Source organism: Rana temporaria, chromosome 4 (assembly GCF_905171775.1).
Source record: "Rana temporaria chromosome 4, aRanTem1.1, whole genome shotgun sequence".
Classification (NCBI taxonomy): Eukaryota; Metazoa; Chordata; class Amphibia; order Anura; family Ranidae; genus Rana; species Rana temporaria.
This window is the reverse complement of record NC_053492.1, coordinates 97,852,722-97,877,441: the sequence shown is the minus strand read 5'-3', so window position 1 is coordinate 97,877,441 and position 24,720 is coordinate 97,852,722. Positions and strand designations below refer to the sequence as shown.

General features: G+C 40.4%; 1 protein-coding gene across 1 annotated transcript in view; it reads right to left on the bottom strand.

Annotated features, from left to right (window-relative positions):
* Positions 1–24,720, bottom strand: part of MYT1L (myelin transcription factor 1 like) — a 639,239-nt gene that overhangs the window by 83,179 nt on the left and 531,340 nt on the right. Inside the window, 5 exon segments of the mRNA XM_040348666.1 lie at positions 11,662–11,912; positions 14,105–14,316; positions 15,774–15,881; positions 18,403–18,493; positions 22,608–22,742. Of these exon segments, the coding sequence (XP_040204600.1) occupies positions 11,662–11,912; positions 14,105–14,316; positions 15,774–15,881; positions 18,403–18,493; positions 22,608–22,742 (797 nt within the window).

Genomic DNA, 24,720 nt, shown 5'->3' with positions numbered 1-24,720 from the left:
AGAAACCATCTTGGCTCTCAGGATCAGGCAAGAGCCTCCTTCTACACTTGCTTGTGTAAGGCCCCATGCCTACACGAGGCACAGGAGGCTCATATGTTTTTGAAGACCAGTAACAGACTCCAAATAGACTCCAAATAGTAAAATATTGGCAATAGTCCCATGCTCATAGCTCTAAGATTTGAGCTTTTACTTTCACAGTGGCCCATTTATAGTCTTCATAAGCAAAAAAGTGATTCTGATGCCTCCAACATATCTGGGAGAATGTTATTTGTTATCATCACTGAGAATGCACTTTGAGTAATATAGTTGGATATATTAAGGATAAGTGAGCAGACACCCATTGCTGGAATTATTATCACCCAGTACTTCTAGGGTTGTTGGATGCCTGCCTCTTATTGCTGCATGTTGGTGTTACCCACCAACAGCTTTATCACTAGTGTGTCCCTTCTGAGCTGCAAGGACACATTGGTAACATGGCAGCTGGTCACAACACTTTGGGACATCCAACACACTTGGGAGTACTGGATGCTCAAAAAGCTTTGCCAGGGAACGGAACAAAGGCTGGACACAACAACACTGGTACTGGCGGGTATCATTGTTGTAGTTTTACTTGTACTTTTTATTAGCAACTATATTAAAGGTAGAGCTACATTCCTAACACTATTCTCATATTTGTCATGCATTTTTATATTGTTTGGGTGACTGTGCCTTTAGTTAGTCTAAGTTTGTAATTGCAGATGCTTAGATATTAGTAATCATTGGACATGTTTTGGGGGCTGATGTTGCTGTGTTGTCTGATTAATGATAACGGATTTGAGACACTGATGTCCTGTTCAAATTCTATATGACTGAGTCAATAAGAAGGTGATGAAGACATGCTTTTCTTATTGGTTGTTGGTTCCTATGATTTTAGGAAGTATGGTTAATGACTGTTACAGCCCCTGCCTAAGTTAGTAAATAAATAAGTTATATTTTTTTGAACATGTATGACAGTGGTGGCTGAAATGAATAAGACACTTGCTGAGAGTGAATGGGAAAGAAATGATTCACGCATCCAATGAGCTTGGTAGAATGATCTGGAAAGGAGATACTGCATTGCAACTGAATGCAAATGATTTCAATGAACTCTCTAACTCAGCATTGCACTATTCATAAAGTAAACCCTTTAGAACACAAGACAGGCCCTCTTTGAGGTAATTTAATTAATTATATGAAAAATAAACATCATTAAATAATATGTGTACCAGATAAAATAGAATCAAGCTGGTGGTCACACAATAGCAAACTCACTTGGAAATGTCACAACCTTTCATCCACCTCTAACATATTGTATACAAATTATCAAAAAAGCAAGCATTACATTTTCATTTCAGTTTTGGACAGTTTGCATGTGCTTGTGTAGGTTTCATTCAGATACTCCAGTTTCCTCCCATGTGCCAAAGACCTACTGCTAGGTTAAATGGTTCCTACATTGGGCCTCTTTATATGTGTGTGAATGTATGATAGGGACCTTTGATTGTAACCTCCTTGAATGTACAGAGCTCCTGGTCAGCATACTTGTTCTAAGTTAGTGACTCGAAAACTACTGAAGCCATTGGATGAATATGAAAGTCAGGCATTTAGTATTTACATTAGTAGAGGACAACAATGGCAGCAACCATACTTTCTCATTTACACCAGTGAAGATTCTTCTTACTGTCTTCTATAACCCAAGGTGTAATTCTAGAGTATATATGCCCAATTATTGTTGTAATCAATAGGTATCTATAAAGCTGAATTAGAAGTAATGGTTAGACTTCCACGTTACAGTTACAAGTTATCAATGTAATAGCCCTGACCTATCACTTAGCATTGATTGAAACAAATCACCAAGCTGAAATATACGGTCAATTGCAAGAAGTGAGTGTGTGTAGAGAGGAGGGAGGGTAGGAGTGTACAATTAATCATTCTAGCCTCTAATAAAGCACTCCCTGCTCCTGGATGATGACCTATCATTATAGGAACATTATCTTAAATAGCTGGCTTCTTACAGGATAAAGCAAGGTTAGACCCAAGTATTATAGACCATTCCTACCTGGAACTTTACATCTCAAAGTAAAGGTGAAATCCACTAGCATGATTTTCAATTAACAGGTGTCAGGATATCAGGTCACTGCACACATTTTAGTCTACAGCCTTTGATAAGTACTGTACATACAGTTTGTTTATAATATATAAGCATACAGTTTATGCAGTCTCTAACGGTAAGGATCATAGTGGTAGGCACTTATTGTTTTCTGAAATATGGCATCCATCCTTTAGATGTGCATTCAGCTGAAGGTGCTGTAAATATTTAATGTAAAATATACCTATTGATGTTAATTCATCTATATGCAATATAAAAAATATCATCACATGTGCCACGCACAAATGAGTGAAAAATTATTTTTATTCATTTTATAATGTGACATACATTTGAAATCACTTGTAAACAGAGTATGAACTTTATACATTATATAAGGGATAATAAACGTGTTTGTATTTCAATCAAATGTCTTGACCTTTAAAAATGAAATATCTATGTTTAAGGTGAGTTGCTTATCTGTGAAATGGTGGCCCCTTTCCCAGCAAGTTTTGGAGGTAATAGATCCTATTTGAATTCCAAGATGTTTTAAATCCACATTACTAATGCCCCGTACACACCATCACTTTATGTGATGAAAAAAAACGACATTTTCTGTGAAGTAAAAAATGACGTTTTTGAAACTTCAATTTTTAAAGACGAAGTTGCCTACACACCATCGTTTTTCTCACAATGTTCTAGCAAAGCGAGGTTACGTTCACCACGTTTTTCCATTGAAGCTCGCTTCATAAGTAGCTTCTGGGCATGCGCGGGTGAAAAAACGTCGTTTTAAACAACGTTTTTTGCTACACACGGTCAATTTCTGTGAAGTAAAAGTTGACGTTTTGAAAAACGACACATAAAATTGAAGCATGCTTCAATTTTTTTTGGTCGTTTTTTAGAAGACATAAAACAACGTTTTCCCCCACACACGGTCAATTAAAGTGACGTTTTTAAAAACGTCATTTTTTTTCATCACATAAAGTGATGGTGTGTACGGGGCATAAGAATTTGTGAGGATATAGGATATAGGATATAGTGACCATGTATGTATCAAGGTGACGATAAAAGCACCATTTGCAGCAGGGGGCAGCAGTGAAGCAAACAAGAAAATGGGACTTTACACCCTCACCCGTTCATTTAATTTCCTTCCTCACTGGGTGTCTTGGTGATGATTCTTCACCATGGTCCTTCACCTTCACTCCCGGTTGGCCTCCATTCTGTCATTTATACACTAACCACTTTCCCCATCTTGTCCATGCTTTCATATTACTTGACCCACATCCCATGCACACCAATCCTAACATTTCTTTTCCTTATTTTGGTTTTGTTTTTGTTTTCTATTACACTATAGTCACCATCTTTCATCATCCCCTACACTGACACCAGGGGTGCTCGGGGGCTCAGAGCCGCCTAGACGGCCTTCTGTTATGGTTGCCGCCTTGTAGATACCCTCTAAGTTCCCGACAATGATGCTCTTGGGTGGCCTACGGTCCTTGACGCCATGCCTTCCAATGCACACATATCGTAAGTTACCTTGTCTTATACAGTTATTGGGGGGTTATAGTTAACTGACATGGTTAATTTATCTTCCCATTGCAGATACCTAACATGTCTGCTCCTGAAGAGCGGTTTCAAGCTGCGAAACGCATCAAGATACTAAATATGGTGTACTAGTTACACACCTACCTGAATATGTGTCTACATTTTTAATTTGATAGGGATCCCAAGAATATTGACCGTGCAGACGTTATTATTTTAACATGTTATCCAACTATGAATATGGTGGCCCACTCTAATTTACTGTGAATATTAAATGTTTATAAACATGTTATTACTAACGATTGCAAGGTTAGAAATTGGCACCTTGCTATGGGTGCATTTATTTGTACATACATTTCAATGTATGTAAACATGTTTTTATGTTTTATTGAATTGTTCATTTTCCACCATTCCATTCATTTTGTCATCTTGAGCTTCATTTAAAGTCCCATTTTCTTGTTTGCATCACTGTTGCCCCCTGCTGCAAATGGTGCTTTTATCATCAAATGACAGGGATGGAGGCACATGACTTTACCCAGTCATGGCTTCATTTAAAGTCCCAAGTCCCCAATCCCCCTCTTATGTTTCAAGGTGGTGGAACTTACATATACTCGCATGTTGGTGGTTCTTTTTCATATACTGTATAATTAAGAGCACAACCGAGGATATTTGTTTGGGATACAAACACGTTTATTATCACTTATATATTTTATAAACTTCATACACGGTTCACAAGTGATTTGTATCGCCATGCAATTTTATGTATTTTTTTTCACGATTTTGAGCGTTGCACAGTATTTTTTATGTTGTAAAGTTGGAACCGTTTTATGCTGCAGCCACGGTTTTTGGTGTTTGTGATTGTTAGGCCTTGTACTCACGAGCAGACATGTCCGATGAAACCGGTCCGCGGACCGTTTTCATCGGACATGTCTGCCCGGGGACTTCTGTTCGATGGCTGTACACACCATCGAACAGAACTCCGCGCGTAAACAATACGTGGGGCGTGTCCGCGGTGTCGCCGCGTCGATGACGCGGTGTCGCCGCGACAATGACGCGGCGACGTGGGCGGGCCTGCCTTTTAAATGCTTCCACGCATGCGTCGAAGTCATTCGACGCATGCGAGGGATGGCGGGCGGCCGGACATGTACGGTAGGTCTGTACAGACGACCGTACATGTCGGGGGGACAGGTCCGATCCGCCCGAAAATGGTCCGCTCGTGCCTACACACGGCCAAACATGTCTGCTGAAACTGGTCCGCGGACCAGTTTCAGCAGACATGTTTGGTCGTGAGTACGGGGCCTTATACTTTATTTGATAGATGAGCGCAGAAGTGTTTTGTATTTTATTTATATTTAATAATTGATTGTCCATTACAAATTCTAAAATCTAAAACTAGATTTACCCTTAGCAGATGTGTTAAATGTAAAAAGGATACTGGTAATGCCAAATTTTTAAATGTCTGTCTGTTATCATTATGCATGAACAACATGGAACATACACTAAATCTGTCAGCACTTTAGGAAGGCAGAGAACTGTCGATGCCATACAAAATTAAAAGAAGTGCTGCACAAATACTGTATTTTCTGGCGTATAAGACTACCTTTTAAAAAAATGGCCAAAAAGCAGGGGTCGTCTTATACGCCGGGTCAGCTGCTTGTATGCCTGCTGGATGTTCGGTAATACTGTATGTAGCTTCGGCTACATACAGTAAATAATGCTTAGCCAATCCCGGTGAGCGATGTATTCAAATGAATACAGTGCCTGCTCGGATTGGAGAAACAACCTCTGCCAATCTGAGCAGGCTACATACAGTAGCCTGCTCGTATTGGCTTTTAGAGTCAGAGAGGCGTGGGCTGATGATGTTACAGCCTCTGCCAATCCAAGCAGGCTTTGTATTCATTAATATTATTATAATAAAATTAGGGGGTCGTCTTATTTGCCCGGTCGCCTTATACACCAGCAAATACGGTATATCTGGAGCATTTTACTCCATTGCAGTCTGCATACTGAATACAATTTAGAGTTGTTCTTAAGGTACAACTATTGGCAAAGCATTTTTTAGATTTTGATACAGTGGAGAGGGGTTAGAACCACTGTTGGGTTTTAGATGTATTATTATTTGAACATTTACAAAAGTCAAATATGGCTCAGTAGCATATAAAAATAGAACAAGAATGTTCGAATTCGACCTTAAGAAGGACTTGTCTTGAGTGAGTAAGCATGTGGCAGATGATACAGACACATATTGTAAAGTATACAAAGTCAAGGCTTCTTATTTAAAGAAATCATTCCATCAAAGAATATAGCAACTATGAAAGAAAATGTAGCATTATCTTCCTGGCTGCAAGCCCTGGAGATAAGTGTCTGCAATAGACACCAGGAAACACAAACAATGAGAAGAACAAACATTGTCCTCACGTCACTATATATATATATATATAAATAGGAACATTAGAGCAGGGTTGGAGGTGGGTTATAAAGGGAAAGAATGGGAGGGAACTTGACTGACAGCCTAGATCAACTTTCAAAGTGAAATCTTAAGCTGACCATAGATGAATCAGCCTCAGCCAATTCTGCAGGGACCAGCTGAGATTCAATCCATCCATGGACTGACAGATTGTACCCAAGTCGATTTATCAATTGACTTGGGTACAAACAGAATGTCAGGTTTTTAGCATTTATATTTCCAGTGAACATAGCTGCTAGCAGTAATCACTCCCAGCATCGATGGTTCCCCACACCCTTCCTGCCAGGAGAACACTGTAGCTCCGTAAAAGCTTTTCCCCCGTCAACACTGACTATGTTGATGGGGGAAATCAAGTGAACGCATGGTTGCAGGAAAGAAAAATTGCAAAAATCTATGGTCTGCGTTAGGATATATGCTAAAGAGAAGCATGAAGGCAGTCCCAAGGATCCCATACCCCTTCAAAGATATTGACAGTGTTACTTAAATTGGTTCTTCTAAAGCCTTAAGGTTTTTTACCTTAATGCATTCTATGCATTCTATGCATTTAGATGAAAAACCTTCTGTGCTGCAAAATCCCCTCCCCAACCCCCCCTTATACTTAAGAAAAAGGAAGGAGTCGCGCTATATAAACCAGGACAAAAAATGCTTATTATATAATATAGTGAAATGGACACAGTAAAAGGTAAATATTCAAAGAGCATACAGTGAGTGTCCAGGATATATACAAAAAGCTGAAAAGTGAAAAAATAATAATATAGCAAAGTCCAATAGAAGACAAAGGTAAGGATAGTCTGCCCAAAGTGCAAAGGGTCCACACACGGTGCAGTCGATAACGAAACAAGAGCCTCCACCACCATCAAACACTGACCCTTTACCAGAGCCAAAGATCTCAGAGAGATCAAACACAGCAGAGATGTAGAAATAACAGCCATCCTCCACATTAAGGATGTGATTGTAGCATCCGTCTGGTTAAATAAGTCAAGTCTTCACCCGTATCTCAATCAATCACAGGGTAACAGCACTCTCGGGATGAAGGGAGCTCACTGCGCCCCTCGCCTGACCCATCCGGAGAACACGAGTTCGGGAATACCGACCTGATGAACACAACTTTGGGACGGCTGGATCGTGTCTATTTCGGCTGCACCAATCACAGCGCACAGGTAAGACACGGCCTTCCTCCTCTCTAACGCGCCTCTTTATTGGCTGAGGAGGAAGGCCGTGTCTTACCTGTGCGCTGTGATTGGTGCAGCCGAAATAGACACGATCCAGCCGTCCCAAAGTTGTGTTCATCAGGTCGGTGTTCCCGAACTCGTGTTCTCCGGACGGGTCAGGCGAGGGGCCCAGTGAGCTCCCTTCACCCCGAGAGTGCTGTTACCCTGTGATTGATTGAGATACGGGTGAAGACTTGACTTATTTAACCAGACGGATGCTACAATCACACCCTTAATGTGGAGGATGGCTGTTATTTCTACATCTCTGCTGTGTTTGATCTCTCTGAGATCTTTGGCTCTGGTAAGGGTCAGTGTTTGATGGTGGTGGAGGCTCTTGTTTCGTTGTCTACTGCACCGTGTGTAGACCCTTTGCACTTTGGGCAGACTATTCTTACCTTTGTCTTCTATTGGACTTTGCTATATTATTATTGTTTCACTTTTCATTTTTTTGTATATATCCTGGACACTCACTGTATGCTCTTTGGATATTTACCTTTTACTGTGTCCATTTCACTATATTGGATAATAATCATCTTTTGTCCTGGTTTATATAGCGCGACTCCTTCCTTTTTCTTATGTATATTGATGTTGTATAACATTTTTGAATCGCAGCTTTTTTCATATTTACTTTTTACACATATAGTATGCGCAATTTTTTTTCTGTTTTATATTGTTAGTTCCCCCTTATACTTACGCTGTGGGCGGCACGCACCTGCTACAGCATCTTAAAGGGCCTACATACAGCTACAATGGCTCGCCCAGGGGAGCCAACCTGCTGCAGTATAACTGGGGCGGCTGGTCGGAAGGGGTTAAATACTTCAAGAAGGACGTCGGAAGCTTGCCGAAAACTTGGTGTAATACATGTACTTGATGTTATAAATATACTTGCTCTTATGCAAGCTGAAGACTGTGTGAACTAGGCCTAAGTAAGACAGAGTTCAGATGTCAGTAGTAAATAATGCAGAGCTCAGTGATGCGATGTGTACAGGTCAGTGGTATGTAATGCACAGGGTAGAGGTTAGAAGTAGAACAGAGTTCAGAGTTCAGGAGAGAGATACAATTGCTGCATGGTTATTTATTTAATTCATTTGTGTTGGCCTGCATATCAAGTGGGAAGGTCACTCTCTTACTTCCTGTCGGGACAGGGACTAATAGGAAATCTCTCCAGTGGCGACACAGATTGCAGCAAAATACAAATACAGTGTGAAAATCCCATCAGGGACTTTTTCCTTTAATTTTCATGCCCGTATCACCAGGTGGAAAGAAAAAGAACTAATGTAGCTACCACATCTAAGAATTGGTAAGCTGTAATATAATACATTTTCGTTTTGGGGTTGATATAATTCAATTTTCATGTACCAAAATATGCATTATTTCACAGCAAAATGCACAGATGTGTCCATGGATGACTGTCATTTAATAGTAATTCAAACACATTTCTTGCATTAGAAAGGAAGCTTTACTTAAAATCAACAGTAATATAATAAAATTGATATTCAGTGATCTAAAGTTGGATATCTAAGTAAGTGAAGTTAAATAAACCCTGCTTAAAAGTGCTGCCAGAGGAATGAAATTTCAGCTTAACAGTTTAAAAAACTACAAGGTGTCACTGCCCAAGTGTTGATCATTATACACTGCAAATGTGAAAAAAAGACAGTGGTGCAAGAAGAAAAAAAAAGAAAAAGAGATGTGTATTTCAGAGACTAAGATGGATAGTCAGCATTACCAAAGCAATGAATATAAAATCAGAGAAACAACTTTTAAAAGGCAGGCATCTTAAGTTAAACTCCATCTTTGGTATTCTTGGAGAAAGTCCTTGAACATATATGGCTCTAAATGTGAATACCTCTCGGTAAAACATCCAGCTGCCTCCATCAGTCGTGTATTTCAGCCTGTCATAGATTTTGACAAGCTGATAGTGGACGCTGTGTCGGTGCCTCCCGTCACCTGAAACCCTGGGATTTTCTACACACGGACCAAAATGCTACTGTGGATGAGGCCAAAAGACCCTTTCTAAAATTACTGATTACAGCAATGGGTGCCAAATTTTGTATTTACAACCCTTGTATCCTATGACAGCAAACAATTACCCATCTGCTAATTATATTCTGTCAGTCCTACAGAATTTCTTTTTATGTGTAAATGAAGGTTAAGTTGTGTGTATTTACATATATACACACACACACTATATTACCGAAAGTTTTTGGATGCCTGTCTTTACACGCACATGAGCTTTAATGGCATCCCAGTCTTAGTACGTAGGGTTCAATATTAACCACTTAAGGACCGCCTCCTGCACATATACGTCGGCAGAATGGCACGACTGGGCACATGTATGTACAGGTAGGTCCTGTACTAGTACCCAGCCGTGGGTCACAGGCGTGCGCCCGCGGCGCGCTCCCGCCACCCGGTCCGAAGCTCCGGGACCGCGGGATGCGGGGACTCGATCACCGCTGGAGTCCCGCGATCGGTCCCTGGAGCTGAAGAACGGGGAGAGCTGTGTGTAAACACGGCTTCCCCGTTCTTCACTGTGGCGGCAGCATCGATCGTATCATCCCTTTTATAGGGGGACACAATCGATGACGTCACACCTACAGCCACACCCCCCTACAGTTGTAAACACACTTCAGGTCACACATAACCCCATCAGCGCCCCCTGTGGTTAACTCCCAAACTGCAATTGTAATTTTCACAATAAACAATGCATTTTTAATGCATTTTTGCTGTGAAAATGACAATGATCCCAAAAATGTGTCAAAATTGTCCGAAGTGTCTGCCATAATGTCGCAGTCACGAAAAAATCGCTGATCGCCGCCATTAGTAGTAAAAAACATTTTTTTTATAAAAATGCAATAAAGCTATACCCTATTTTGTAAACGCTATAAATTTTGCGCAAACCAACCGATAAACGCTTATTGCGATTTTTTTTACCAAAAATAGGTAGAATAATACGTATTGGCCTAAACTGAGGAAAAATAAATGTTTTTATATATTTTTGGGGGATATTTATTATAGCAAAAAGTAAAAAATATTGTTTTTTTTTTTAAATTGTCGCTCTATTTTTGTTTATAGCGCAAAAAATAAAAACCACAGAGGTGATCAAATACCACCAAAAGAAAGCTCTATTTTGTGGGAAATGAGGACACAAATTTTGTTTGGGAGCCACTTTGCACGACCGCGCAATTGTCAGTTAAAGCGACGCAGTGCCGAATCGCAAAAAGGGGCAAGGTCCTTTAGCTGCATTTTGGTCCGGGTCTTAAGTGGTTAAGTTGGCCCAGCCTTTGCAGCTATAACCGCTTCAACTCTTCTGGGAAGGCTGTCCACAAGGTTTAGGAGTGTGTCTATGGAAATGTTTGACCATTCTTCCAGAAGTGCATTTGTGAGGTCAGGCACTGATGTTGAACAAGAAGGCCGGGCTTGCAGTCACCACTCTAATTCGTCCCAAAGGTGTTCCATTGGGTTTAGGTCAGGCCAGTCAAGTTCCTCCACCCCAAACTCACTCATCAATGTCTTTGCAGACCTTGCTTTGTGCACTGGTGCACAGTCATGTTGGAACAGGAAGGGCCATCCCCAAACTGTTCCAACAATGTGGGAAGCATGGAATTGTCCAAAATGTCTTGTTAGGCTAATGCCTTCACTGGAAATAAGGTGCCAAGCCCAACCCCTGAAAAACAACCCCACACCATATGATTTGGACCAGTGCACAAAGTAAGGCCTTACCTCAACCCGATAGAACACCTTTGGTATAAATTAGAGGCCTTCTCATCCACATCAATGCCTGACCTCACAAATGGTAGAATGAACGAATGGTCACAAACGGAAGAATAGTCAAACATTCACATAGACATACTCCTAAACCTTGTGGACAGCCTTCCCAGAAGAGTTGAAGCTGTTATAGCTGCAAAAGGTGGTCCAACTGAATATTGAACCCTACGGAGTAAGACTGGGATGCCATTAAAGTTCATGTTCGTGTAAAGGCAGGAGTCCCAATACTTTTGGTATAATAGTGTGTGTATATATATATATATATATATATATATATATATATATATATATATATATATATATATATATATATATATATCACCTAAATATATTTTGCATACCTCCAATCATACAAATACCCCATGACCTTGAACACTCCCCAGATTCTGGATGGATCTGGGTTGACTGATGGCCTACTTTCATGGCAATACAGTAACTATTTGCATTATTTTTCAAAAGCAAAAGTGTGGTAGTTCTTTTTTTTAACAATAGGTTCATTTTAACTCAAGAAATATGAAAATTATATTGGTTTCAAAATATACTATTATTCTGCATTTTAGGTCTTATGCAATTACCCTGTTGCAGAGATCTTGAGGTTTGGTAGAGAGGTTCTGTGGCATCTCCCTGCAGCGGGTCGATAGATTCAGGATTGCGGTTGCAGCCATGTGTGCAGCCTCCATGTCATGGGAATAGTCAAAGCTGCTTTTGCTACACGTACTGCTGGCGCTACTGCCTCCACCACAGCTCATATTGCTACTGCTGCTGCTGGGGGCATAACTGCTTGTTGTGCTGCTTGTCGGGCTTGAGTTCTTACAGTAACGTTTAGCTGCAGAGAGAAGAGGGCATTAATAAATAACTTCAAGACAACAGGGATTCTCTACATTGCTTTCATACAGACAAAAATTTCTTTTTTTTCTCTTGATTTATTCTTGATATCCCTAGTACCAAAGTGCTAGGAGATGGTAAAAACACAGATGGTTAAAGCAACTGCGCTTTAAATCCTGCACACAACCCCTTGTGTTATGCAAACTAAAGATTTATACGGACAATCATTAAAGCATATGTCAAGGCGTAACATAAAAACGCATTGAGTACATTTCTGGACTACACGCACATTTCACCAAAGTTATCCCTTTAGACATGTTGCAAGTTCCAAAAAAATAACGACTGATGTCTCTAAAACATAATATGATCCTATCTTTCTCTTTGACAAGACAACTCAGCAAGCAAGCTCAAAAAGGGTGTGATGGTCAAGTGTCCACAACCTTTTGGCTTTATAGTATAATTCTGAACTCTGCACTTGTCATTGCATTGGGAAGGGACATACAACATTGGTTTTACAAGTAGAAGCTCTGCACCCTCCCTGCTGTAGTAAAGGGGAACTTTTCTTAGTTTACTTACTTACTTTACTGAGGCTGCAAAATCAAGTTGATCAAATAACCACTCGCTTAACTCTAGTTATTACATAGAGTGGTCCTAAACAGACAGCAAGTTTTTTTTGTGGAATCACTTTTGAAAACTCTGAGGCCTTGTACACACGACCGAACATGTCTGCTTTCAGTGGACAGATCCGACCGTGTGTACAGCCTAGCAGGCATGCTTTAAAACATGTCGGCTGGAAACCCGTCCGTCCGACATGTCCGCTGGTTAGTACACCTAACCAGCGGACAGACATCTCCTGCATGCGTCGAATGGATTCGACGCATGCGTGGAAGTATTTTACTTCCTGGTTTGGTGACGTGGCGGCGTCAACGTCACCACCACGTCACCGCGCTGTCTGTCCGCGGGGATTTCGGTTTGATGGTGTGTACAGCCATTAGACCAAAATCTCCCAGCGGACATGTCCGATGAAAATGGTCCGGGGACCGTTTTCATCGGACATGTTCTATCGTGTGTACAGGGCCTCAGAGACACTTCATTAGAATGTAAGCTCCAACAAAAAGGGCCCTCTGATCCCTCCTGTATGTAATTGTATTGTAACTGTACTGTCTGCCCTCTTGTTGTAAAGAGCTGCGCCAACTGTTGGTGCTATACAAATCCTGTATTATAATAATAATGGATATCTGCCTCTACAAATTACAGCCTAGTGCCTCCCCACCAGATGTGCTTCACTGTATGGTAACCATAACAGCAGCCCCAGAATGTTGGAGTTTATACAGGACATGTCATTATATTCTGTTCTGTATCAGAATCTACCAGTCTAGATAACGATATTTGTAAAAGTGGTGTACCTAGATGGATGGGAGAGATGTAAATCAAAGATTTATTCTTACAGGCTCTGGTCATGTAAATGCAACATTGTCTAAAAGAACTCTTTTGCCGCGTACACACAATCGGATTTTCCGTCAGAAAAACCTTGGATGTTTTTTCCGCCGAATCTCCACTCAAGCTTGGTTTGCATACACACGGTCACACAAAAGTTCTCTGAACTTTCGTGCGTCAAGAACGCGGTGACGTACAACACTACGACGAGCTGAGAAAATTAAGTGCAATGTTTCCGGACATGCGTCGAATTGTTTCCAAACATGCATCAGAATTTTTGCGCGTCGGAATTGCTACAGACGATCAGATTTTCCGATAGGAATTTTTTCTGTCTGAAAATTTAGGGAACTAGCTCTCAATCTTTTGTTGGCGGAAATTCAGACAACAAAAGTCTGATGGAGCATACACACGGTTGGAATTTCCGTTCAAACGCTCACATCGGACTTTTGCTGTCAGAATTTTCCGATCGTGTGTACAGGGCATTGGACAGGGGATGACAGCCCCTTGATCTGACAGTTGTCAGCCAAACTCGACAACTGGCTAATATCTTTGGGCACCATCAGGCACCACCGACCACCTTATCTCAGACAGCAAACCTTATCTGATCACCTTTTTTTCCCCAAGATAAGTCCACTACTTCTCCTTTATTTAGTTACATAGATATGTGCATAAAATGGCAACCTCACAAAATATACAGACTCTTCAATTATAAATCCGGAGGCAATACGAATATTATAAAGTAAGCAGAAGACTTACCATCATATCCCTTTGGAGAGATATCCCTGGACTGTACCTTCGGTGCAATAGCCCTCTTCCCGTATGCATGGTTGTCAAAACTGTTGTATTCAAACGTAGTCTTTGAATATTTCTCTAGTTCCTTGGCCAAGTTGGAGCGAGGTGTGGTTGTTGATACATTGTTCCTGTAACCATACTGAGGAATTTCTAATTGTTTTACAAAACACATGGGCCTAAAAGAAAAACATAATTATACATTTTATATTTAAAGAGCAAATTATTATTTTGTTACTTAAGACGATTAGTCGATATTTTAATTGTCCTAGCGTTCAGTCATCATGCTATCCGGAAAAAGCAATTAAATATATAGCAATCAAAGGAGACGTATAGCCAAAGATTTTAGGGATAGACTTCTCCTATGGATCACAGGAGAGCAGTTAGTTCAGCTGTTGGCTGACATCACAGAGCCAGTCCAGGGTCCGGCAGATACTCATCCATCATGCCATACCATCAGGGAGGCATGTGACAGCAGGACAACGACCCCAAACATAAAGCCAATGTCATTAGGAACTACAGTATCTTCAGTGTAAAGAAGAATAAGAAGTCCTGGAAATGATGGTTTGGCCCCCACAGAGCCCTGATCTCAACATCATTGAGTCTGTATAGGATTACATGAAGAGACAGAAGGATTTGAGGCAGCATACATCCACAGAAGATCTGTGGTTAGTTCTCCAAGATGTTTGGAACAACCTACCTGCCGAGTTCATTCAAAAACTGTGTGCAAGTGTACCTAGAAGAATTGATGCTGTTTTGAAGGCAAAGGGTGGTCACACCAAATATTGATTTGATTTGGGTTTCTCTTCTGTTCATTTACTTTCCATTTTGCTAATTGATAAAAATAAACTATTAACACTTCTATTTCTGAAAGCATTCTTATTTTAAAGCATTTTTGCACACCTGCCAAAAACTTTTGCACAGTAGCGTGTGTGTATGGACTTTGTGGTACTTATCTTTTTTCCAGCTAATATCTTTAATCACACTGTATTGCCATGCATCAGCTAACAGTTGAAATTAGGATTGCAGTGGAAGAGCCATGTCTGATAAATTGGTGGAAAAAGCACTTATGTATGCCTATTGGAAAGATTAGTTATGTTCCCTGATAATCCAAAGATTAAACAGGAGGCAAATGAATCTATAGAGCTCCAAGCTCTGTTTTGTAGGGACTGGATGTTAGGCTCACACCGATGCTCTAGGGCAGTTGTCTCCAAACTGCGGCCCTTTGCCTTTATCCGACCCTTGGGGTACTATTCCTCCCACTGATGCAGGGTACTATTCTGCCAACTGACACCAACAATGGGACACCATTTCTCCCACTGACACCAATAATGATGCACTATTCTTCCTAATGATACCAATGGGGCACTGTTCCTCTCATTGATACCAAATGTGGCGATGTTTACCTCCACTGATGCCAGAAACATTTCCATTCCCGCTGGCCACAGTCTGGCCCCCCGGGTCTGAAGGTCAATAAACTGGCCCTTTGTTTACAAAGTTTGGAAACCCCTTGAATCTGTCAAAATGTTGCCAGATTGTGTTTGTAACCTACTAAACAAGCAATGTATTGCAGATACAATAAATAATAGACAGTAGGAATATGAAAAAAGAATATACATACATATTTTTCCCCCACCTTAAAACACGATCTGATGCTTGGTTGGATTTTGATGCATCACAACCTTGATGTTTCTCTTGAGCTTTTGCTAGTTTCTCGGCTGCAGCTATAGGACATCCTGAAAGACTGCAATAAAAAAAGATTACATGAATTTTTACAAAGGCAAACAGAAAAGTGCAGTAATCAAACTCACCCACCTGGATGCCACATTTCTGACAATGCTGCATCATCTCAGACCATAAATTATTGTACATCAATATAGGTATTATTTGCTCCTTGTACATGCATATCAATTTCCACTTATCCCAAGGCACATAGTTATATAGAAGTCTAATAGACCTTTACTCGCCATATTTCTTGGATATTGCTTCTTACAGTAAAAAAGACTCCCTGGGTAGTTTATTCAAATTAAATGCAAAATATTCTTATTTTTCATGAGAACACATTTTACATTTGTATTAAAATCAAGTTTGTATGCACTTATCTATACCATCATAGTACTGAAAGCTATCAGAGAAAGAAAAAAATATTCCTCCTCCCACTGAATTAAATACAAAAGACTATTGACTTCTTTTGTCACTTCCTGTTTCCAGTGTACGCAGGAAGTCCTGGCAACTTTCTTTACTTTTCCCAACATACCCAGGGGGTATATGGCACTGTGTCATTATGTATGTCATTGAAGACAGTTAATCACTCTCTGCTGTACACCAGGGTCCGCCATTTAGATTTTTTACACTGTAGGACCATGAGGATTGTTTACTAAAATTGGAGAGTGAAAAATCTGGTGCAGCTCAGCATAGAAACCAATCGGCTTCCAAGTTTTTGGTTAAAGCTTAAAGTGATTGTAAAGGTTCGTCATCATACTTAGCTGTTCTGTGAAAGGATTTCGCACAGATCGGCCCTGATCCTTCTTTTCTGGGGTCCCCTGGCACTCCTGGCTCCTCTTCATCGGGTGCCCCCTTGGAGAGCCGCTTTTCATGGGGGCACCTGTGCTCCATTGACACAGACAGCAGGACTTGGCCCCGCCACCGGCTCCTGTGTCACTGGATTTGATTGACAGCCGCAGGAGCCATTGAGGACCCGAGACAGTGGCTGGAGCTGCTGGGCTCGTGCTCGACGCTGGAACGATCGGGCTCAGGAAAAGAAAAAGGGGGGCTCTGGGGTGCTGCAGCACAGAAGGCTTTTCCCCTTAATGCATAGAATTCATTAAAGAAGAAGTAAACCCTCTCTAAAAAAAAAAAAACACCCTGGAAGCCAAAGGCATTATGAGCTAGTATGCATAGCATACTAGCTCATTATGAATTACTTACCTGAGATCGAAGCCCCTGCAACGGTCCTCGTACCCCTCCTCTGTCGCCGCCATCTCTCCTGGAGTGACTTCCGGGTATATCGGCTCCGGCGCTGTGACTGGCTGGAACAGCGATGACGTCACTCCTGCGCATGCGCGCAGGAGCCGCTAGTCACTGCACAACCGCTGTTGGAAATGGCACGCTCAGTGCGCCTGCGCCATTGTCTACGGTGCCTGTAGATTCTGCAAATAGCTTCTAAGGTTTGGGAGATATTTCTTGCACCTACAGGTAAGCCTTAATCTAGGCTTACCTGTAGGTTAAAGTGGTTGTAATGGGTTTACAACCACTTTAAGGTGAAAAACCTCAAGACTTTACAACTCCTTTAATTCAACAAGCTGAACTTAAAAGCTGTTTGACTACCATTCACAGCTGCACTAGATTTTGCAGTCTCCAGTAAATAAAATCCCATGCGTTTTATTTGCAATGACAGTCAATTGATGACAGTACCTTCGTCCTAACCCTTGCAAATTCTGATATGTAATCTGCTGAAGAGAGGTACTATTTAGTAAAGACATTTGCAAGATCATTGATTTGGTCTCAGAAGTCTAAAGTTCAAATTAATAAAGCTATTTTCAAAAGTATTGTTACATATGCATTGACACCTATGCACTAACAGGAGAAGAGATCAAAAGGCCACATAGGTGGAAAAGGAAAGTTTTAATTAATAGTTAATTAATATTTTGGAGAGAAGTCAATAGGTAGAGAATGGGACATGAGGACAAATAACAATTACTGTATACCACAGCCATAAACATCCAACTGCATGGTACCAATTGGATAAAAAAGACCAAAGAAGAGATAAGTGGATTAGTGATGTAGAAAAGGCCCTAAGAGAGAAAAAAAAAATATATATATATATACAATATATATATATACATATACATATTTGATATACTTTATGTATATTTAAAGTTGTAAAAATTATAACACAAAAAAAAACAGGATTTTAGACTTTTAAATGCTACAAAATAGAGACAAGGATTCTGCAAAACATAGTATGTCTTAAAAAAATGTTTGACTTTGCAAAATTCCAAATATATTTTCTCGATAGGAAAATTATACATATATTACAGCCTGCGTGAAGGGCAACAGTCAGGAAAAAGTTTTCGTTTAGTGCCAGAAAAATCCCTAGATCACACATTTTTTGATCTTGTTATATGACAAAGTGAAAGTTTTCAGTAGTTGAAGAAAGCCTAGTAAGCAGCAGCTGTCATCTGCGTAATTCTGGGGGGACAGGCAGAAAGTGCTGCAGTAGTAGAAGTGGCCGTCTGTAGCAGTTCCAGAGATGCTGTGCCTACCTTCTGTGAGAGTTCCTGTTACTGTTTACATGGCCTCTCCCGGTGCAACCTGGTGTAGGGCACTTTAGAACATTTTCATGCATGGCGAGAACTTGGCGGAGAAAGAAAGCAAACAAAAAAACAGGGAGATCACTAAAAGGAATACATTAAAACTTCCAACAATTCATCTTTAAAGGAGATTTTTTCACTACTGATCACTTAATATTTCCCATAAACAAGTATAAAAATAATTGTTGAACATATGTAGAGCCAGAAAAGGTAAGAGAGAGAGAGAGAGAGAGAGAGAGAGAGAGAGAGAGAGAGAGAGAGAGAGAGAGAGAGAGAGAGAGAGAGAGTGAAAGACTCAACTGCAAATATTAAAATATAAATCATAATTTATACTTAAAGTGTTACTAAACCCACAACAGTAAAATCAGTCTGTATATGCAGTAAAGCATGCTTGTTATACTCACTGTGGAACCTAAGGGGTTAATCCCCTGAATTGTGTGAAAAGGTTGTTTGGCCATTTCTACTCTGATCCTCCCCTTCTTCCAAGGTCCCAATCCTTCTGCTGATAGTACAGAGCCTTGGAAGCACTCTGCACATGCTCAGTTAAGTGTGTATTGCTAGATAGTTTTATTTTTCTTGGGAGGGTGCATGTGATCAGCACAGGGCCAATCAGCACTGTCCAGACAGAGGGTCGGGGGTTCTGCAGCCCTTTAGGACATTCAGAGCAGAATGAAAACTCCTCTTACAGTCTTTAACCAGACACTGATAGACACTATATACCGCTGATGAGAAAGGGTATTTAGCAGTTTATATTTACTAAAATAATTGCATTTTCATGTTATGTGTACTGTGGGAGATCAGATATAGTAAATGCAGGGTCTTGGGTTTAGTAACACTTTAAATTCAATAAAATAACTACGGTATATGAATCATTAATTTATTCATTGGACTTTTACAGTGAAATTCAATCAAATGTCACAAACATATTTAGTCCTTAGAGAGGCATAGTGCTAAAAGCATATGTTATAAATAGCAGTGATACAATGACTAATGGAGACACCAATAAAAAAGGCACATTTAGAGCAAAAACACATTTATGTCCCTCTTTATCAACATTCAAAAAGTGTTAGCTGTTTGTTAAGACCACTTTTACGCTCTGAAATCTTTTGTAAATCTTTTTGAAAATAATTGTAAAGCCAAGGTTTTTTTTTATTACTTTGGAAAGAGGGTTAGAACTGTTCATATTTTCATTGCTGTTTGTGCCCCTGCTAGGACATACACTGTCTGTATTTGTCTCAGTGACCATTAGAATAGAGGGAAAATCTTTCAATGGGACAACATCTGTTTCACTGTGAACAAAGTTTAAAGCCTCGTACACAGGGGCCAGAATCTCGTCAGGAAAAAAAACTATTTTTTCCTGATGAGATTCTTGGCAAGAATCTCTTGCCGTCCGAGTGTACACACACTCCTTTCAAAAGAACCGCAGTTCTTTTGAAAGGCAAAAACGCAGTGACATCATCACGTACGACGAGCATGCGCTCGTCACATTCAATGCCGTTGCTGCCATCTTGCTTCACCCTACCTATGCTGTGGAAGCTACCACGCATGCGTCAAAGTCATTTCGAGCATGCGCTGGTTTCCATGGCGATAGGTAAGTATACAGACGCTCGGGTTTCTCATCGGGAAACAGGCCGACAAGAATCCCGACGAGAAAATAGAGAGCAGGATCTCTATTTTTCTTGTCGAGATTCTGGCCAGATTTCCCGACAAGAAACCTGAAAGCCTCGTACACACGCACAGTTTACTCAGCAAGAAAGCTCTGCCAGCAGTTTTCTTGCTGGTTCTTGCCGAGAAAACCGAGCGTGTGTACGAGGCTTCAGTGTGAACCACTTCCCCCAATGCACAAGCATGGTGGCATGATCGACTCCAGAAAAGCCACATGCAGCATTTGTTGGCAAGAAATACTCTCCAATGTGTTGTTGATGTTTTTTAAGAGAGAAATTCATACTGAAGCCCATGCTGAGCTAATCTATGGTTTCTCAGCTCAGCATGGAGAATAGACAATGCATTATTCAATTATCAAATTGCAGTGTCTACAAAACAGTCAACTAACTTTATCCTTATTGAAAAGTGTATAAAAAGGCATGTTTAGGAACTTACGTACTGAAGATGTGAGTGTTTATGTGTTTCCCTGTGTGCCACTACATTCACACTATAGCAATAATTTCATTTTTAAAAATGCAAACCATTGTCAGTGCATAAAGGCACCATGAGAACAGTCCTATTCAAGAACCTTAAAAAAAATGTTGCTACTATCTCTGTAGAATCCTAAAATATATTAATGTTGCAAAAGTATAGTTATTTCTAGAATATAATTGAAGCCTAAAGCCTAATACACACCACTCATTTTTTTGAGGGGGGATGCTGACACTTAGGCCCCGTACACACGACCAGTTTCCTCGGCAGAATTCAGCTTCCGACCGAGTTTCTGGCTGAATTCTGCCGAGGAAACTGGTCGTGTGTACACTTTCGGCCGAGGAAGCCGACGAGGAGCTCGACGAGGAAATAGAGAACATGTTCTCTATTTCCTCGTTGTTCTATGGGAGCTCTCGTCCCGCCGAGCTCCTCGGCGGCTTCAGGGCTGAACTGGCCGAGGAACTCGATGTGTTTGGCACGTCAAGTTCCTCGGCCGTGTGTACGAGGCCTTACAATTTTTCTTACCTTAATGCAAGCAATGCATTAAGGTAAAACATATTTAGGCTTTAAAACCACTTTAATTGCACAGTTAACCCTTTACAAACACACACTGTAGCCGCAACCATGTGTTTTAACAGAAACACAAATGCAAATCGGACTGAATATCTGTCTCACTCACTGCCACATCCAGAAAGGAATGTAACAGAGTTTACAATACTGAAGCAACATTTTGGATTTCTAATTTGAGCAATCGCAGATTCAGCTTAACAGTTTTGAATTATTGTTCTAAAGAAAGAAAAGAAAATCTGGTGCAAGTAAAGATTTACAGAAAAAATATTACAAAACAGACAATAAACAACAGGAAAATAATTAGGAATAAAAGTGAATAGTACAGATGTAAAATTCTTCTGTTTTTTTGGGTCCATTCAGAGTTTATTGACTCTTACCATTCCTTCACAATTTTGATGGTGAATTAGAACTCCAGTTGTCATGACTATGAAGAGGGTGTCAAAGATCCAAATTACACCCAATCAAATGAGTTGAGTTGGCCTGTTGGAGTATTTTTATTATACTCAGCAGACAAACCCTAAATGTCAAGTATTTTAAATGCCTTTTCAGCTGTGAAGGTATTATAATTCGACAACCAACATATCATTGTGCAAATTGAAACTGTGTTTTATTAAAGACCACATTTTTCATGGATCTTATGCCTCATTTATGAGGTCTAATGTGTTTTATAGCCTGCTGGACCATATAGTATAAGCATATTTGGTGTCTAACCGATTGTTAATGTTTTATACATTCATGTAATTACTTGTTATAAGGGTAACTCCATTACAGCATGAATTGTGGAATATGGGTACAGTTTGCATCCCCTTAGCTTAAAATCCCTGTAATTTTTCTTTAATGAATGCCTAAGGCCTCGTACACACGGCCGAGGAACTCGACGTGCCAAACACGTTGAGTTCCTCGTCGAGTTCAGCCCTGAAGCCGCCGAGGAGCTCGGCGGGCCGAGAGCTCCCATAGAACAACGAGAAAATAGAGAACATGTTCTCTATTTTCTCGACGAGTTCCTCGGCGGCTCCAACGGGCCGAAAGTGTACAGACGACAGAGTTTCTCGGCAGAATCAGGCTCTGACCGAGTTTCTCGCCGAATTCTGCCGAGAAACTCTGTCGTGTGTACGAGGCCTTACTGTTCCAGTAAATCCTGATGGTGCTCATACTCCAATGTGGCATCTGTCCCTGCAGTCTCTACACCAAGAGTCTCTACACCGAGGCTAACATTTTATAAATAAATATACATCTATAGGCTCAGGATAACAGGGCTGTCAGTACATTTTGTGCTGTCAGTAATACAAAGTGACCCAGACAACAACTTTAAACATAATAGGAATGCCAATGATAATAATGGATCAGTTAGCAACCCTACACCAGGCCCTGTAAAACCCGATGACAGCCAGTTGCTCTGTAGATCTGCCACTGGTCTAAATCTTGTCCATCTAATTGCCTCTACAACTTACTTTCTGGGGGAACCCTGTCTTTATGCGGGCAACCTGATAAACTCCGGTGGTGAGGATATAATCCAGTCACATGACCTGTTCCATCGCAGCCGGGGGTAGGACATTTGCTTTCCTTCTTGTCTGTTCGTGAAGGATCTACATAGAGAAAAAACATATGTAAAATATTAAAATTCATAGCAGTACTCTAAATCCTACTAAGCTGTTATTAAGCTTGTAATATAGTGAGAAACTTTTACAAAATGTTTTAATGCATGACATTTGTTTCATCCTTATGAACACTGTGGACAAATGTTGTTTCTCAATTTACCTTTGCTGAGTTACATTTTCTTCAGTAGCAAAAAAAGTAGTAGCAAAACTCTCATGCCCATTATGTTAATACATTTCATCCATAGATCAATAAGTGTGCGGGTCTAATGTGTTTTGCAGTATAGCAATATGATAATTCAGTATCATTAAACATTTTCATGGACCAGATTAGCTTCTTTTAGATAACCCTCTATCTCAGTTCTGTGTAGAAGCTTACTTTTCATATAAATCACATTAAGGGAAAACATAAAAATGTATAGCTTCCATGTATAGATATGATTAACAGATATTTCAGGAAAAGATTGTGTTCTGTGTCACTATTTTACAGGTAGGAATGTTGATAAATCAGGATGCTAGGCCTGTTTCCTACTGCCTGTGACAACATGGTTTATGCAACTACAATGCTTGAGTATGCAACATGAAGCATTGCTTTAAAGATTCATACATTGTAACTCTAAAGCCCTGTACACACAATCGGTTTGTCTGATGAAAAGGGACCGATGGACCGTTTTCATCTGACAAACCGATCATGTGTTTGTTTTCCATCGGTGAAAAAAATAGAACATGTTTTAAAACTTTCCTATGGATAAAAAAACGATAGAAGAAAACGAAAATATCAAAAATCCATGCATGCTCAGAAATAAGTTGACGCATTCTTGGAAGCACTGAACTTCATTTTTCTCAGCACATCGTAGTGTTTTACGTCACTGCGTTTGGACGCGGTCGGATTTTTGACCGATGGTGTGTAGGCAAGACTGATGAAAGTCAGTTTCATTGGATATCTGATGGAAAAATCCATCGGATTAGATTCCATCAGATATCCGATCGTGTGTACAAGTCTTAAGGCTCCATTCACACTTGAGCATAAGGATTTAGTGGTGTTTTTTTTGTACATTTTTTTTTAAGCATTTTTATAAGCAATTTAAAGCTTCAGAGAGAGGGAGAGGAAATTGGGGTAGACATGTACAATTCAGATCGGTCAAAAAATGATCCACCAATTTGAATTCTGTATGAAGAATAGCTGGTTGTTAAGCAGCTGGCCGGGAAGGCAGCCGGCGCATCCTTATAAACCGATAAGTCATTAGCTGCCAATTGGCTGCCCCACTAACAGCTGAAGGTAAAGAAAAAGAAATGCTGGCAATAAAAAAATAAAAAAATAAAAAACAGCGTGGGTCCCCCCCCAATCCATACCACGGAACATATAAAAAATAATTGGCAAGGGTTCCCCCCAAAATCCATACTAGACCCAGGCAGGCCAGGAAAGGGGGGGCAACCCATTTCTGAACCATACCTCTTCCTATTATGAATCTCAATGAGATTTAGTCATACTGGTGCTATTCCATTCAGGAAAGCACAACAATTTACAGTATCTCAAAAAAGTGAGTACACCCCTCACATTTTTGTAAATATTTTATTATATCTTTTCATGTGGCAACACTGAAGAAATTGCACTTTGCAACAATGTAAATTAGTGAGTGTACAGCTTGTATAAGAGTGTAAATTTGTTGTCCAATCAAAATAACTCAACACGCAGCCATTATTGTCTAAACCGCTGGCAACAAAAGTGAGTACACTCCTAAATGAAAATGTCCAAATTGAGTCTAAAGTGTCAATATTTTGTGTGGCCACCATTATTTTCCAGCACTGCCTTAACCCTCTTGGGCATGGAGGTCACCAGAGTTTCAAAGGTTGCCACTGAATGCTGGAGTCCTCTTCCACTCCTCCGTGATGACATCACAGAGCTGGTGAATGTTAGACACCTTGTGCTCCTCCACCTTCCATTTGAGGATGCCCCACAGATGCTCAA